The 18358-nt window shown below is 45.3% G+C and overlaps 1 protein-coding gene across 1 annotated transcript in view; it reads right to left on the reverse strand.

The window, feature by feature from the left end:
- Nucleotides 1-13008: 13008 nt before the first annotated feature.
- LOC125551629 (SNARE associated Golgi protein family) overlaps nucleotides 13009-18358 on the reverse strand; it is a 29872-nt gene continuing 24522 nt past the window's right edge. Inside the window, 2 exon segments of the mRNA XM_048714899.2 lie at nucleotides 13009-13265; nucleotides 13268-13694. Coding sequence (XP_048570856.2) covers nucleotides 13200-13265; nucleotides 13268-13694 — 493 coding nt within the window. The 3' untranslated portion in view covers nucleotides 13009-13199.

Below are 18358 nucleotides of genomic sequence, written 5' to 3' on the forward strand. Positions count from 1 at the left end.
CTTATTTACGTGCAGCGCCGTGATTTTGTTAGTGTTCTAGGCTCGCGTCTCTAGCACGGTCTAGCCTAGGACCAGCACAGTACCGTCGTTGAGCGTTTATTCAACTTTGCATCTCTGAATTGATTATTGCTGACCCTTTTTGCTACCATACTATAAGCCTTCCCAGCTCCACATACATCTACGTCGTGCGTTTGACTCTCCCTGGCAATCGCTCTATCCAAGCTTTTAAGAGTTTTGACTACAACGGTTGCCGATCACCGCCTGCTGCTGGGTAAGAACTGGTAAGAACAAGGTGCGGTTCACGGTAAATAGTAAAAGGTGTCTTGTCTACCCTTGTCTTCGATATGCGGTAGGCAAGTCACCCTTAAATGGCCAAACTCCTCTTGGTGGGCTTGTTTGACTCTGTTGTCCTACCTCCTGTTATCATCAGCAATGGTTGGCTCGGCAATTATGATTGATATTTGGACTAATGCTTTAGGTGATGTCTCTCCCCATGCTCCCCATATCGATTCACTCGTCGTTGATGCCAACACATGTCATGTGGAGGTCGTTGAGTTGTTATCCGATACATGCCTTCCCAAGTAGGTCTACAAATCGAGTTTTTTGACCCATAAATTAGATAACAAACATTTTGTAGGATCATAAACAACATCTCAAAAATCTTGCAAAGAAACGCACATAAGTGCTAGGCATTATCACATCTTACCAATCCTCTACATCTCCGGCGCCCAAGTGCAAGTCTCTTACGCCCAAGCTGATGAGGACATCAATACCATTGTTACACCCACAGCCCCTACTGTTACATATACTGGACCAATTACTAGAGCTCGTGCACGCCAATTAAATTACCAGGTACTTTCGTTTCTTGGTAATGATTCTAATGTTCATGAGATTATGATGCTGCCTAAATTGGATACATTTGTTTTGCTTACAAATGAAGGGCCTAGCTTGGAGAAGGATGAACATTGGAGCAAGAACACGCATGGAGTTGATGGCATGCGCAAGGGGATCAAGAACGGAGTTACAAGTGATGATTTCAGGACTTTGAAGCCGCCATAAGGAGTGCATCAAGCCTTGGACGAAATATACAAGATGCCACTTCATAATATTCGTCCATAGGCTATTCTAGGTGCTGCGTCACCTTATTAATGGGCTAGGCCCATGTAATTTCGAAATACTTAAGTATAGGCTATTTTTAGAGTCCGTATGTGTGGGGAAACAAGAGTTAGGGTTGGTTTCGGACCCCACCCTCAAGGGCCACGAAATTCCCCCCTCTTCCTCCATATATACAGCCCTTAGGGCGTCGTTTAGACTTTGGGTTTTGTTTAGATTAAAAGTTCGCCATAGCTGCAACTTCGCGTACTTCGTTTGTGTCCAACGACCAGACCAAGACGTCACAGAACCCCACCTTGATCAATAAAGCTTTCATCTTATATTCGCAATATCCCGATTGCAATCTCAGTTTCTTGCTTGTTCTTCGTTTGCTCGCAGGAAACAGACCCTCGTGGTCAGGTTGATCGTGCTCCGGCGTGGTCAATAACCCTCGGAAGTTGGTTTAGCGATTGCTAAGGCGCGACGTCTCGCACGTTCGTAGTCGGATCGTCAAGGTCGACTCCCACAGAAAACGATAGCCACCATCTCATCGAAACATCGGGACACCTTAGCCTCTATCAAGTGGTATCAGATTTCCAGGTTGCTCGGTGAGATTTTACAGTTTTTCGTAGATTAGATCGAGTCTGTTCTTCATACCTACAGTCCACGAAAAAGCCACAAAAAAAAATTAGGGTTAGTTCATCATATCCGAACCAATCTGAGCCTTTGCATAATCTTTTTAGGGTTTTTGCTTTGTTGAATTTGCGGTTGCATCGTCGTGTCAAGCTGCTGGTCTTAGAGTCTAGTCTTTTAGAGTTTCGAGTTCTGGTCATAAGTTGTCACGCCGCCGCCGCACCATCATCATCGCCCATCTACCACTTTTGCTTCTCCGCCACCGCTCTGAATCCATATCCATATACCACCACCAATCCGTATCCATATACCACCACCAATCTGTATCCATATACCACCACCGCTGCCATATACCACAACCATATATCCACCACCAATCCGAGTTCTTCTCATATTAGGTTTGTTCTTGAGATCAATCTAAATTCTGATTCGTGTTTCCTTGCCTGCGTAGGTCTCGAAAAAAAAAGTCTGGAGACCCCCGGGCAGTTTTTAGGCCAAAATTTTCACGGGCAAAATTTTTTTCCCTATCCTATTTTTAGGCTTTTCTGAGTCTTTTGAGCCACGTGCCATCATAGTGATTTTTTGTCGCACTTTTTCATCGTCGCTGCCCTGATTTCTGAAAAAAAAGTGAAAAAAAAATTTCGTGCCCATCCTATCAATTTGACGAGGGAAGAGTTTTGAGACACTCGCCATTATAGTGATTTTTCGCAAAAAAAAAGGAGCACAAAAAAAGAGCGAAAAAAAAGAGTTCCAGAGTGTGCTTTTCCCTTATTTACGTGCAGCGCCGTGATTTTGTTAGTGTTCTAGGCTCGCGTCTCTAGCACGGTCTAGCCTAGGACCAGCACAGTACCGTCGTTGAGCGTTTATTCAACTTTGCATCTCTGAATTGATTATTGCTGACCCTTTTTGCTACCATACTATAAGCCTTCCCAGCTCCACATACATCTACGTCGTGCGTTTGACTCTCCCTGGCAATCGCTCTATCCAAGCTTTTAAGAGTTTTGACTACAACGGTTGCCGATCACCGCCTGCTGCTGGGTAAGAACTGGTAAGAATTTGAGATTTGCTTGACGGATTTGTGACACCCGCCACCACCACCACTTGTTAGTAGTCTGTAGGATCATATTCTTGTGTGTTTCTATTGCTGCTAACCATGCCAGGATCACAAGTCGACGAGACTAACTGGGAGAACTTGACGAACAAGGAGCTTCATGATACGTTTCAGCAAATGATGAGTGGATAGGTGCAAGATGTGATAAACAGATTTGAAGAGGCCATGGAGAAGATAGATGGCATGGAGAAGACGTTCGAAACAAAGCTCGATAACAAGTTTGCTGAATTGCTTTCACGTTTTCCACCACCACCACCGGCTGCTCCTGCTGCACCTCTGCAACAACAGCAACAACATCGACTACCTCCACGTCGGGAAACAGCCCTCCGCCGAGCGAGCCGTGTCCCTCTTCAGTCGGGCCAAACTGCTGGTCCTGCTGTTGATACTTCTATGGCTCCTACTGCTGATGTGGAGGAGGATGATTATGTGGGAGATTATGAGGATGAGGTTGATCAAAATCAGAACTACTTGCCACCACCAGTACAGCAACCACCAGGTCGTCCACATGCAAATAATGGCAATGGTAGGGCTCACCCTCAGGTACGAGATCATGACCATCTCCCTAAACTAAAATTGAATATTCCACCATTTGAGGGTAGATATGTTCCTGATATATATCTTACTTGGGAGTTAGAAACTGAACAACGATTTACATGTTTACAATATCCCGAGGAGAGACGTGTTCCTGCTGTTGTTTGTGCATTCACTAGTTTTGCATGTGTTTGGTGGTCTGAGCATTGTAGATTATATCCTATTCCAGCTACTTGGGCAGCTTTGAAAACTGCTATGCGTACTCGTTGGGTTCCACCATATTATCAACGTGAATTACTTCAAAAATTGCAGCGCTTAAGACAGGGAAAAAATTCTGTAGAAGAATATTATCAGGAATTACAAACTGGCATGATTAGATGTGGTATTGTTGAGGAGAATGAAGCTATGCTTGCACGTTTTATGGGTGGATTAAATAGAGAGATTCAGACGATTCTAGAGCATAAGGAGTATACTAATATCACTCGTTTATTCCATCTTGCTTGTAAAGCTGAACGTGAAGTGCAGGATCGACAGGCATTGGCGCGGACTAACTTTTCTGCAGGTCGACCTTCATCATGGACACCACGTGCATCATCTACTTCCACACGTTCTGCTACACCGGCGCCTTCGTCGGCTGCCACCTCCAACCGTGATACAATAAAGCAGGCACAATCACCACTATCTGCCAAGAGCACACCTTCTGGGCCTGCAAAGAGCTCTTCTTCATCCATGGCATCAACAGGGCAAACACATGATATTATTTGTCGACGTTGCAAGGGTGGAGGTCATTATGCGAGAGAATGCCCATCTAAGCGTGTGATGATTGTTACTGAGGATGATGGGTATGAGTCCGCTAGTGACTATGATGAGGAGACTTTGGCTCTTATTACACGTGAAGAACACGGTGGAGACGATTCTGATCATGAGACGCAATACATGGCTCCTGAAGATGCTGACAGGTATGAATGTTTAGTTGCTCAACGTGTTTTGAGTGTGCAGGTTACACAAGCTGAGCAAAATCAGAGGCATAATTTGTTCCATACAAAGGGAGTTGTGAAGGAACGTTTTGTTCGCGTGATCATAGATGGAGGGAGCTGCAATAACTTGGCTAGCATGGAGATGGTGGAGAAGCTATCTCTCACCACAAGACCACATCCACATCCTTACTACATCCAATGGTTCAACAACAGCGGCAAGGTTAAGGTAACACGTACTGTTCGTGTGCATTTTAGTATCTCTACATATGCTGATTATGTTGATTGTGATGTGGTACCTATGCAAGCATGTTCCTTATTACTTGGTAGACCATGGCAATTCGATAAAAATTCTTTACACCATGGTAGAAACAATCAGTATACTCTTGTTCATAACGATAAAAATATTATTTTGCTTCCTATGACTCCTGATTCCATTTTGAAAGATGATATTAATAGAGGTAATAAAGCAAAACAGGAGACAAATAAGAGTGAAAATCAGATTGTGGCAAAAGAATTTGAGCACCAAATGAAGCCTAATAATAAACCATCTACTGTTGTTTCTGAAATTAAATTGAAAAGTGCATGTTTACTTGCCACCAAATCTGATATTGATGAGCTAGATTTCAGCAAATCTGTTTGCTATGCTTTTGTGTGCAAAGAGGCATTATTTTCATTCGAGGACGTGCCTTCCTCTTTGCCCCCTGCTGTCACTAACATTTTGTAGGAGTTCGCTGACGTCTTTCCACAAGACGTGCTACCGGGATTACCACCTATTCGAGGGATTGAGCATCAAATTGACTTAATTCCCGGTGCTTCGCTACCCAACCGTGCACCATACCGTACCAATCCAGAGGAGACGAAGGAGATTATGCGTCAAGTACAAGAACTGCTCGATAAAGGTTATATACGCGAATCCCTTAGTCCTTGTGCTGTTCCTATAATTTTAGTGCCGAAAAAGGATGGTACGTCGCGTATGTGCATTGATTGTAGAGGCATTAATAATATTACTATTCGTTATCGTCATCCTATTCCTAGGCTAGATGATATGCTTGATGAATTGAGTGGCTCTACAATATTCTCCAAAGTTGATTTGCGTAGTGGATACCATCAAATTCGTATGAAATTGGGTGATGAATGGAAAACAACATTTAAAACTAAGTTTGGATTATATGAGTGGTTAGTCATGCCTTTTGGGTTAACTAATGCACCCAGTACTTTCATGAGGTTAACGAACGAAGTTTTACGTGCTTTCATTGGACGATTTGTGGTAGTTTACTTTGATGACATATTGATTTATAGCAAATCTTTGGAGGAACATTTGGAACATTTACGTGCTGTTTTTATTGCTCTACGTGATGCACGTTTGTTTGGAAACCTTGGAAAGTGCACCTTTTGCACCGACCGAGTATCTTTTCTTGGCTATGTTGTTACTCCACAGGGAATTGAAGTTGATAAAGCCAAGATTGAAGCTATTGAGAGTTGGCCGCAGCCCAAAACGGTCACACAAGTGAGGAGTTTCCTTGGCCTCGCTGGTTTCTATAGGCGTTTTGTGAGAGATTTCAGCACCATTGCTGCACCTCTCAACGAGCTTACAAAGAAGGATGTGCCTTTTGTTTGGGGTACCGCACAGGAAGAAGCCTTCACGGTATTGAAAGATAAGTTGACACATGCTCCTTTACTCCAACTTCCTAATTTCAATAAGACTTTTGAGCTTGAATGTGATGCTAGTGGAATTGGATTAGGAGGTGTGTTATTACAAGATGGAAAACCTGTTGCATACTTTTCTGAAAAATTGAGTGGGCCTAGTCTGAACTATTCTACTTATGAAAAAGAATTATATGCTCTTGTTCGGACCTTAGAAACATGGCAACATTATTTATGGCCCAAGGAATTTGTTATACATTCTGATCATGAATCTTTGAAACACATTAAAAGTCAAGCAAAACTGAACCGTAGACATGCTAAATGGGTTGAATTCATTGAGACTTTTCCTTATGTCATTAAACACAAGAAGGGTAAAGAAAATGTTATTGCTGATGCCTTGTCTCGTCGTTATACTATGCTTTCACAACTTGACTTTAAAATATTTGGTTTGGAGACCATCAAAGATCAATATGTTCATGATGCTGAATTTAAGGATGTATTGCAGAATTGTAAGGAAGGGAGAACTTGGAACAAGTTCGTTCTTAACGATGGATTTGTGTTTCGTGCTAACAAGCTATGCATTCCAGCTAGCTCCGTTCGTCTTTTGTTGTTGCAGGAGGCGCATGGAGGAGGATTAATGGGACACTTTGGCGTCAAGAAGACGGAGGATATACTTGCTACACATTTCTTTTGGCCAAAGATGAGACGGGATGTTGAGCGTTTTGTTGCTCGCTGCACTACATGTCAAAGAGCTAAGTCACGACTCAATCCTCATGGTTTATATATGCCTTTGCCTGTACCTAGTGTTCCTTGGGAGGATATATCTATGGACTTTGTTTTAGGTTTACCTCGAACAAAGAAGGGGAGGGATAGCATATTTGTTGTCGTGGATAGGTTCTCGAAAATGGCACACTTTATACCATGTCATAAAAGCGATGATGCTGTTAATGTTGCTGATTTGTTTTTTCGTGAAATTATTCGCTTACATGGTGTGCCAAATACTATTGTTTCAGATCATGATACTAAATTTCTTAGCCACTTTTGGAGATGTTTATGGGCTAAGTTGGGGACTAAGCTGCTTTTTAGTACTACTTGTCACCCCCAAACTGATGGACAAACTGAAGTAGTCAATAGAACATTGTCTACTATGCTTAGGGCTGTTTTGAAGAATAACAAGAAAATGTGGGAAGAATGCTTGCCTCATATTGAATTTGCTTATAATCGTTCATTGCATTCTACTACTAAGATGTGGCCTTTTGAAATTGTGTATGGTTTCCTACCTCGTGCACCTATTGATTTGTTGCCTCTTACATCTTCAGAGAAGGTTAATTTTGATGCTAAAGAACGTTCTGAATTGATTTTAAAAATGCATGAGTTAACTAAGGAAAACATTGAGCGTATGAATGCTAAATATAAACTTGCTGGAGATAAGGGTAGAAAACATGTTGTGTTTGCGCCTGGAGATCTTGTTTGGTTACATTTGCGTAAAGATAGATTTCCTAATCTGCGCAAATCAAAGCTAATGCCACGTGCTGATGGTCCTTTTAAGGTGTTAGAGAAAAGAAATGATAATGCATATAAACTTGAGCTACCTGTAGATTTTGGGGTTAGTCCCACTTTTAACATTGCAGATTTGAAGCCTTATTTGGGTGAGGAAGATGCGCTTCCGTCGAGGACGACTTCATTTCAAGAAGGGGAGGATGATGAGGACATCAATACCATTGTTACACCCACAGACCCTACTGTTACATATACTGGACCAATTACTAGAGCTCGCGCACGCCAATTAAATTACCAGGTACTTTCGTTTCTTGGTAATGATTCTAATGTTCATGAGATTATGATGCTGCCTAAATTGGATACATTTGTTTTGCTTACAAATGAAGGGCCTAGCTTGGAGAAGGATGAACATTGGAGCAAGAACACGCATGGAGTTGATGGCATGCGCAAGGGGGTCAAGAACGGAGTTACAAGTGATGATTTCAGGACTTTGAAGCCGCCATAAGGAGTGCATGAAGCCTTGGACGAAATATACAAGATGCCACTTCATAATATTCGTCCATAGGCTATTCTAGGTGCTACGTCACCTTATTAATGGGCCAGGACCATGTAATTTCGAAATACTTAAGTATAGGCTATTTTTAGAGTCCGTATGTGTGGGGAAACAAGAGTTAGGGTTGGTTTCGGACCCCATCCTCAAGGGCCACGAAATTCCCCCCTCTTCCTCCATATATACAGCCCTTAGGGCGTCGTTTAGACTTTGGGTTTTGTTTAGATTAAAAGTTCGCCATAGCTGCAAATTCGCGTACTTCGTTTGTGTCCAATGACCAAACCAAGACGTCACAGAACCCCACCTTGATCAATAAAGCTTTCATCTTATATTCGCAATATCCCGATTGCAATCTCAGTTTCTTGCTTGTTCTTCGTTTGCTCGCAGGAAACAGACCCTCGTGGTCAGGTTGATCGTGCTCCGGCGTGGTCAATAACCCTCGGAAGTTGGTTTAGCGATTGCTAAGGCGCGACGTCTCGCACGTTCGTAGTCGGATCGTCAAGGTCGACTCCCACAGAAAACGATAGCCACCATCTCATCGAAACATCGGGACACCTTAGCCTCTATCACAAGCTGGACTGCTCGCACGTGAGAGATGGATACGAAACACAAACTTCATGGTTCAGTTCTTGGCATGACAGAATAATATTGCAGTTGGCACGACAAGATGAATGATTATTCTCTATCTCATAGTCAAATTATGAAACCAAGTTTGAAACCCTTAATCTTTAGAGCATCTCCAATAGATGATCAAAATTTGGAGATGTAAAACTAGGTGTTGTATATTTACATCACCAAAAGTGCTTTTTTACATCTCTAAAAAAGAGCCGACTCCAACAGATGATGTAAAATTCCAACTCCGATAGATGAAGTATTTGAAGATGTAAAACTAGTGCACTAAACCTACTGTCGAAACTGTCAAATCTCGTGCACTCCTGTTGTTGCTCGCCGGGGGCGGTGGGGATGGCCGGAATCGGCCAGCGGTGGAGAGGAATGGGTAGGAGAGGTCAAGAGGAAGCCAAACCGGTTGCGGCATCACGGGGCGGCGCCGGAGCTGCCTGTAATCGGCCGATGACGACGGCGGCGGAAAAAGGATCGGGCTGGTGGCGGGCTGGTGAGGCAGGCAATGGGGATGGGAGCGAAGTCGCGACGGCCCCAGCGGCCGCCGGAAAGGCATTTAGGCCAGCCGCAGCCACCGAAGAAGCTTCAATTCGGTGATGGCCGAAAGTGAATCAGCGACTGCTGGCGGCAGGCCGACGGGGCAGGCGGCGGGGGACAAGGGCGAAGTCACGGCAGGCCCGGTGATACGGGACGCCTTGGAAATGATCTTTCACGGTGCCAAAGAACTCACAAGGAGCAGCAACAAACTCACTCGAAACTTGTTTCAACAAACTTTGTTTCTCTCAAGTGGCAAGAACAAGAGGAAACACTCTCAGATAAATTGCAGCGGATAACTAACTTGATTTACAAGGATGCAACCCAAAACATGAAGCTTGTGAACCTATGAAGAATCACAAGAGGGAACCACAAGGATCCTATATGAATTGAGGACAAGCCCTCCAATCCACACACACGAGCTAACACTCAACGATACTAGTGCTCACAGCACAACACAACCTCACCGGCTGTCTACAAACATAAACTCAGAAATCTCATGCCCCCCTTCACATGGAACAGCTGTGGAGTATTTATACTAGAAGCACCCACTAGTTAGGTGTGAAAACAACTCAAAATGAAGGGTAAATTCTTGAGCCCCAAGCTGTAGCAAGAGCAAACTTGTTGAGCCTCGCGCTGTAATAAATTCCTGGACAGCTTGCATCGAAACTTGCACAACTTTTGACTCAAGACCTCAAAAGATGCACCGTTTTTTTGAATGAAAGCTGACTTCAAAGATCATCTTTTCCGGCCTCTATAAAGTGCTAGAGACTTCCAGAATTAATTAGGTTTAGGTGGGAAGTTGCAGCTGGAAATCTGATATGTCATTTCTTCCAAAATAGGGACCGGAAGCTTCCCAACTAAGATAATGGTTTTGCCCTTGTCTTCCTTTGGATGCTCTAATGGTTCAGCATTTGTGCTAGCATTAACCTCACTCTTGGATGCCTTGGTCATGATCTGGTCCACATCACCCGGCGGCCGCCAAAGAAGGCGTTTAGTCCAACCGTAGCTGCCGGAGAAGCTTTGATTCAGCGAAGGCCGAAAATGAATCAGCGGCTGCGGGCAGCGCGTCGACGTGGCAGACGATGGGGGACGGGCGGGCGAAGTCGCGGCGGGCGCGGCGGCAGTTGGGCGAGGGGGACGGTGTCGATTTGGTGCGGATTTGGCCGGTGACAGAGTCGCATGAAAGGGGAAGGAAATGGCAGTTGGGCGGTTGGCGGACGGACACGTTTTTACATCTCCTGTAGGTGGAGATGTAAATTTGCACCACGGGGTGTTATAGTTTACATCTCCGGGAGATGTATGTTGGAGCAGTGTTTTTGGGCCTCAGAGATGCAAAAGGTAGTTGTTTTTGCATCTACATCTTCTGTTGGAGATGCTCTTACAAGATGGGATCCCTCTCTCTCCCCCTCCCCCTCCCTCTCTCTCCCCCTCCCCCTCCCTCTCTCTCATCATTTCCTTCGATTAGTCGTGTGCCCTTCCTTCCCTATTCTTGCGGACTCAACTAGAGCGCATTCATAGGTGGGCGCTCCAATTAGGAAAACTTAATGTTTGTCCAATAGTCCATCAGACTACTCCACCGCTACAATGTCTCATCCATCATGCTCAAGCTTGACATTGCCAAAGCTTTCGATTATGTCACGTGGCTCTTCCTCCTTGAGGTTCTGCAGCATCGTCTGTCCCAGATGGCTCACTAGAATCTCACTCAAGTTCTCCACTGCTAGCACGAAGCTGCTGGTTAATGGGAACGCCGACGAATGTTTCTGGTATGGCTGTCGTTATGGCATGGGTATCCCACATCTCCCCTTATGTTCATCACTGTGATGGACGTCCTCAACGCCATCTTCAAAGAAGAGGGGAGAATGTGGCTTCTCTTCTTCGTTTGATTAGTGGATGTTCGTTATCGCCTTTTGATTTTCGTTGATGATGTGGTCCTCCTCCTTCGGCCTGTCACCTCTAAGGCCTCCACTGCCCTCACTCTACTCTGTGCATTGTGTGCCACCCAAGACCTACACAGTAATCTTGGGAAGCGCTCCATCTCACTTGTCGATTGCGGTATTGTGGTCCTTTCCTCATTCATTGATGTTTTGGGCTACCTAATCCGCCCCTTTTGGATAACCTACCTAGGTTTGCCCACCTCTCTCTTAGCATTCAAAACTAACCTCCAACCATCTCCCTTAAGTTTATCTAAACTAAGTGCAATAGCCTTGTTTTTTAGAGTGTCTCTTCCCCTATGGCTTCTGTTGTCAGCCGCATCAAGGCTGGATTTCATCTATGGTTATTAGCTAGGCTGAGTGTGTCAAATCGAGATGAAACTTAATCTTTTTACGTGTGGAGTTGCCCTTGCTGATACTTGTATTGTCGAGTGGCTTAAACGGTAGTGCTACTTCTTCCTTATTGACAAAGGCATGCAATCCTTTTTTCTCGAATATGCACGAGTGTGCATATTATATATTAAAGAAGAAAGGCAAAAGCATGCCTCCACCGAGATTACAAGAGTTTCATTACAATGGACTACTCATTCGTCGCCCACCACTCTAGCCGAAGGAAGAAAGGGTCTACATTCCCTTTGAACTTGCCGGCTTGCAACCATAACCTTCCCTCCGCCCTAATCCTACCAATAAGTCCAATAATAGAAGGCGATGCCCCCTCGAAGACAATCGCATTCCTATGCTTCCACAGCTCCCAAAGTACAAGTAGGAAGATAGTATGGAGATCGTTCCGATTGTTGCCAACCATACCAGGGCTCTGACCGTTGAGCATCATTGAGATTTAATCCTATGGGACAATAAAATAGTGATGATGGTGACACGCACGGTGCCTCAAGCTCGTACCCCTTCGCTTGTACCCAAAGGCACCCACTCGCTTAGGGTTTCCAGCGCCGTAGGAGCCGCCAAGGTCTACCTCGTCTCCTATGGTCTAAGGCCATGGAGGTGTGGTGGATCTTGGCCCTTGCCGACAGTGGGGCTCCGTTTTTAGGTGTTTTTTGTTAGGGTTTGTGTCTTGCTTAGAGAAATAAAGCGGTGACTCTTTCAAGATGAAATAAAATTCTCCCCATCTAGCCCCCATTCATGTGGTGCTTCTAGTATCATCGGAGGCATGTGGAGATTTGTCTATGGTGGATCTTATGGGATTCGGTCAGCGTTTGTCTTCAATGGATCCACACAGATCTGGTCTTTATTCGTCTTTGTTCGTATGTCTACATGTTAGACCCTTCCGATCTACGCGTCTGCTTATCGACGGTGGTTGTTGTTCTGGTGCACTGATCCTACGAGGCCTTAGCATGACAACTTTCCAACTATCTACTACAATAAGGTTTGTCCAGCTCCGATGAGGAAGAGGCGGTGATGGTGGTGCGCCTTCGCTCACTCTAGTCCTCTTGTAGTCGTTGATGGGTGGTCTACGGACCTAGATGTATTTTATTTTTTTACTTCCAATGTTCTTTATACTACCTTACAGTTTATGAATAGATCAAAAGTTTTCCCCAAAAACATAGTGATGATGTTCACCGATGAGCTGGTGACCATATCTTGGGTGCTTGCGGAGGAAACCGTTCATGGACAGCTTCCTTCACACACCTTGAATAGATGGACTATATGATTGGCTCGCTGGTGTATAGAGAGGCCAAGGAAGATCCTCTTGGACAGAGAGATGGAGGAAAATATCATGGGTTTAAATAATGTGATGGGGAGTGCAACCAAAGCCAAATGATTTCTTGGAGTTCACTTAAGAATTTGCTTTGGATTGTGGATGCAAGTAACTCTCATAGAGAATGCCACAGAATGTTCTACTTACAACAGCAAACAAGGTTGATCTAGAGAGCATGTCTAAATTTTACAATATGGTGTCAGATTCAGTACAAGTGGATACACTTCAACAAGACAACCGCGAACCACCACAACCTCTAACTCCGGTTTAACATCTACAGTAGCTTCCATCAAGTCTTACCTTACAATAATTCTCAGGAAAAAAACAAAGGCTCAAATTTGACTACTGCTTTGAACAATCATCTTCTTTTCGTGGTTTTCTCAGAAGAGGTATCTTCAGATTGTGCCAGAGTCAGCTTGGAATCCTCATTGATGTTCCATTAGTGGGTGGGTTTGTAAGCTCTTCCGGAATTGCAAGGGCAGAAGAGTATTGCTTAATCCTCAAAGAAATGAGAATGCTGGACACAATTCCAAGTATTGGGAACAAATAAGAATAGACATGAGATTTCTTAGATCCTGTAGTGGAGGCCACCGCTGCATCAGCAAGGCTTACAATGGAAACATTCTGTAGGATCATTGGTAAACAGCCAACAATTGTAGGAAGGAGAAAATCTCCAAAAAATCCAACATCTGTGGCAGATAGAGCGTAGTTGATGATGTACGAAGGCAGAGGAGAGAATCTAGCGAGTAACACAAATTTCCAGCCATCCTTCTCAACACCTTTAACCACAACATGGAAGTACTTATTTCTTTGTAACCATTCCATTGCTGAAGTAAAATATTTGAAAATTGCCCTGGGAAAATTCGGGAAAGAACCATGAGAAAAAAGGACTGGAACCAAATTACAAGCAATGAATCTACTTGTGTGCACAAACTGCAGAAGGCAAAAATCTCTGAAAAAAATTCAACATCAATGGCAGATAGAGCAAATGATTACAACATGTAGCCATGGCTGCAGAAGCTGATAAGGCATAAAACGCGTTTCAGGACATCAATCTGCCAGTTGCACATCAAAATAGAGAGTGACCAACACTGGATCCATCTAACGTGTGAAGTGACTTCACCGAGGGTACAGTAAAGGCTAAGGGCCAGCTTGCATGGACGTTTTTTTGGTCAATTCGGGTGTAAATTACAGGCACCCACAAAAATTCATCATTTCCAAAACCGATTGACATTCCTTGTCATATTAGCCCCATAAAAACCACACGGTTTGCCAAATAATACCTCTGTCCACAAATGTAAGACGTTTTGGCAGTTTCAATTTGAACTGTCAATAGAACTGCCAAAACGTCTTATACATACTGAAGAGAGGTGTACAACCGTAAAATATATAACTCTCCTTTTGACCTCTGCTTTCTTTTCCGTGTTTGCTCAATCTCCAGAGGCATCAGGGCAAGGCCAGGCCGCGGCCACCTTTCAGTCCGGCTGCTTCCCTGCTGCTCCTGCCTTTCGAGCCCTCCACCCTCAAACCCCGGTGCTTCCCTGCCAAGGGCACCGCCCCGCCTACGTATGGAAACGACCATGGCCAGAAGATCCGCCGTCGGCCAGCAATTGCGAGAGCTATGCGTAGGGTGTGGCTGCAGCAGTGAGCACCACAAGGTCAGACATGGCGGCAGTGTAGAGCCACGGCAACCCTATGGAACGATGTCGGCGAGAGGGCCTTGAGCCCAGCCACCTACTATTACGATCGCGGCAGCCTTGGGAACAGCACCTTGCTGCAGATCCTCAGCGCGACACCATGTAACAGAGCTCGTCGGTGGCTGGGAGGACCAGCGGTCCTCGCAAGGGTGCCACCGCCGGCTCATCTACAACAAAACAATGACACTCGCCTTACTCATTTCTGTCCACGCAGCCACTGGCTTCATCGTTCTCGTCAGTAACGGTGGCGCCGGCATCAAGCTTGCCGTGACGGGGCACCTGTCGATGGCGTACACGACGATGGCCAGAACGATTAGTGCTTTTGGTGCTCTTGGAGATGGATGTGCTCCCAAACAGCCTTGTACAAGGGAGAGGATTTCTGGTGGTTCCTCACTGATGGCTAGTAAAATACCGTTGTAAACTTATTCGTGTGCCCTGTTTTACAGAGTTGCCAAGCGGGGCCTAAAGAGGTCATTTTCCTTCCCCAGAGAAATGTCCGCCTGGATTCACTGTAATGTGTTCGCTGATCAGCCTTTTTGAGCTATCTTAAGGCCGCATAAGAATCTTCAAGTTCGATCAACTTTGCTGTTGAGGTGTCATACTGTATACTTTATGAACAACATGAGTTAACACGTGTATTTAAATATTTTGCATAATGTGGGTATGACTGAATTTGTTGCCCAGGAATCAAAGTAGCGGTGGCGGCTAAACACTATAGCAACCACCAATGCACAACACATTTGGAGTGTTCTAAAAGGCACTGCCTAAGCAGCACAAGTTTCCCACCTGACTGGCAAGGAAGCGAATGTCTAGCCTTCAGCTAGCCAGGTTTGTTCTCCATGTACAGGTGCATATGATGTCGACCGTGGAGTATAGCTTTATAGGTAGCAAAATCAAATTTCAGCTGGTATTCACTGCATACACTGCATCATTAATCTACAAATATATTGGTAAGTTTGAAAAAAGATTTAACCTCCAACACTATATACGCGGCACCTAAAATCGCGTATATTGTCCTTTACTCTAAATAGCTATGCTTCTTTCCCAACCTTCCTGGAAAATTGGGTCATTGCCGTCTTTATATCATCTGTTACTAGCAATATCAGTTTTAGTTTTTGCATTAAGAAGTCTAAGGTGAACTGTATATAGAGTATGGCCAATGGCAGAGTTAGCACCCGGCGAGCCCGGGGGCCTGCCCAGGCTCCGGCGACGAATCACCATTGCTTCATAGCAGAAAATGTTAATTCAGCTAAGAGTTCCTTTGGGCAAATTCCGATCAAGTGGCCACACTTGACTCTTTCCCAGACTTGCAGAATGGGCTGGCTCCGCCACTGAGTATGACTAGAATCTAGAAAGTGTAATGGTCCGGGTGCAATTAGTAACTACAAAAAAACCCTGCTCAGCACCTTACTGAGACACTCAAATGATGAAATAAACCATAGATACAACCTGGTGATTGGTAAAGTGAGTTCTAGCCTTCTAAGAATCTGCAGCTTCAAAGTAAACCTGTTTAAATACTACGAGACATTTAGGTGATAAACCAATAATACAAAAGTGTTCGCACACTCATCCAAATGTCCTATATTGGGTAAGCCCAGCTTACGTCCTTTTACCACCACTCTGTTAGGGCACCCATTGTGGCGTAAAATTGTTGAGCAGAATTTCAGATTTTTAACAAAGGGTGGATTTTATTTAACTCAAAATGAAGCATCAAGTACAAACTTAGTGAGCAGACACCCGGCTTCTGCATAACTAGGATGCACACAGCCAACACCAATGCACACACACAAAATCTGCCGGCAAATAGCAGTCATATAAGACCAAAGCTATGCCTAAGCGAGAAAAAAGAAAAACTCCGAAGAGATCAAAACTGCGATCGACAAACTATAGCAATGACCATATCCGCACCAACCATTTCTTGACACCACAAAGAATACGAGGATCTTCAACAGTAACGCCTTCACGAAGGGAGCGACACTCGAGCGCCGCCGTCACCGGATCAAACTACCAAGGCCAGAGTTTAGGTTTTGGCCCTAAAGAACCAGTCTGAGCATATCCTAGCAATGCCTTCAACAAGGTAACAACGCAAAAATCTCGCCATTGCTAGGTATAACCAACTCAAATCAGACCTAGGTATTCACCCCGGAGCTCGAGACCAAGTACTCAAGAAGTACCACCATCAAAGTCAATCATGTGTTATCGCCACCACTTCCACGCAAACATAGCAACTACAAGCGCTGGGCTAGAAAACCGACCGTCACTGTTGCACAACCATACCCTCTGAGTCAAGCCATCGTCCATAGATTGCATCTCACCATCAAAGGAATCTACCAAATCTATAGACTAACCCTCGCAATGACCTTTCGGTGGCGATCGCAATCCAAAGCTAGGCCGCCATCGCAGGCGGAAGTGGTCACCGCATGGACCAACACTGACGGCGGAGCACCTCACCGTTGACTGCCACCTAACCGGAGAGAGCTCTTCCCAAGGGCCGACATTACCGGACAGGAGCACGAAACGCAGATCTGTCCACTTGCCGCTCGCCAAGAACCAAAGGGCCACCACCCGCCTACGCACAGCACCCATGGCCCCTGGCCCACCTCCACCAAAGCGCTCGACGGCCGGCAGCCAACGCCCAATGCCACGCACTAGAGCAGCCGCCCTGAGCACCCGTGTGTAGCGCCGGCCGAGCCTAGCTGCCGGATCAGAGAAAGCCTTGGCCATGACACATGCCGGAGGTCGGAAGCCGCCGGATCAATGACCAGAACACTGAAGGGCGCACGGGGATCGCGCGCACGCCGGTGGTAGCCGTCATGGAGCTCACGCTAGCCAAGGCAGCCATGGCCACGCCGCAAGAAGAGGCAACGATGCAAACCAGAGGAGGCCAGGACCAGCTCTGACAGCACAGGCCAGGCATGGGCGTTGGCATGAGACAAGCGGGGAGGGAGGAGCACACACACGCGGGTGGGCTCCCACCGCCCTAGTCACCATGAGGGACTTTACCCTGGCGACTCCAGCTCGCTGCAGCGAAGGACAGGGCAGGCAGAGGGAGACTAGGCGGGGTGGCCACCCGAGTCGCCTGCAGGGATGACGAGGGGACATGTGTGTGTATTTCGGATCCCTTGTTACTTTCTTTCCCTCTTGTACAACAACTCCTAATTTGTGATAAATAAATAAATCCAAACTAGTCCAGAAGCACACAGAAAGGCTGAGATTTCTAAGTAAATGTGTAATTTTGCTCGCACCTAACTCTAGAAAACCTTGCCAATCATCTAAGAAACCGAACCTTAGATCTAAAGTGGCAGAGCTTTAAGGGTTACAAATATGTCAATGAATAGACTCAAGAAAGGAAGAAATAAAGGGATGTACCCTCTTGTTAGCCCTATGCTTCAGCAACGCAAAATCCCCCTTAATCTGGCCAGCCACAAATTGTGTGAAGGTTGCACCCCTCTGAACAACTTATCATTCCTTTCTTTCCAAATATTCCAAGCTGTCATCGAAAACACCTCCATAAACATAGGTTTGTGCCATGCTCTTCGCCCTTAATGCATCAATTCAGATCGTATGTGTTTGGCCAAAACATGGCTAGCGTGTCAGCAACAAGCAAAGGCAAACTCAAAGTGTGACGCGGAGCATCCTATGGTCATCCCCATGTACACTACGACTACTCCCCATGACCCAAGGAGACATAAGACGAGACCTCAAGCATGCGCCATTGGACACAAGGTTAACTCGCTCCTCTCCGAACCTTCACTTTCCACATATGAGACATGGCTACTACCTCAAATGTATGTGCTATGCATGATCACAAACCAAGAGG

Source organism: Triticum urartu, chromosome 4A (genome assembly GCF_056163025.1).
Source record: "Triticum urartu cultivar PI428250 chromosome 4A, HENAU_Tu73, whole genome shotgun sequence".
In the NCBI taxonomy this organism is placed as follows: domain Eukaryota; kingdom Viridiplantae; phylum Streptophyta; class Magnoliopsida; order Poales; family Poaceae; genus Triticum; species Triticum urartu.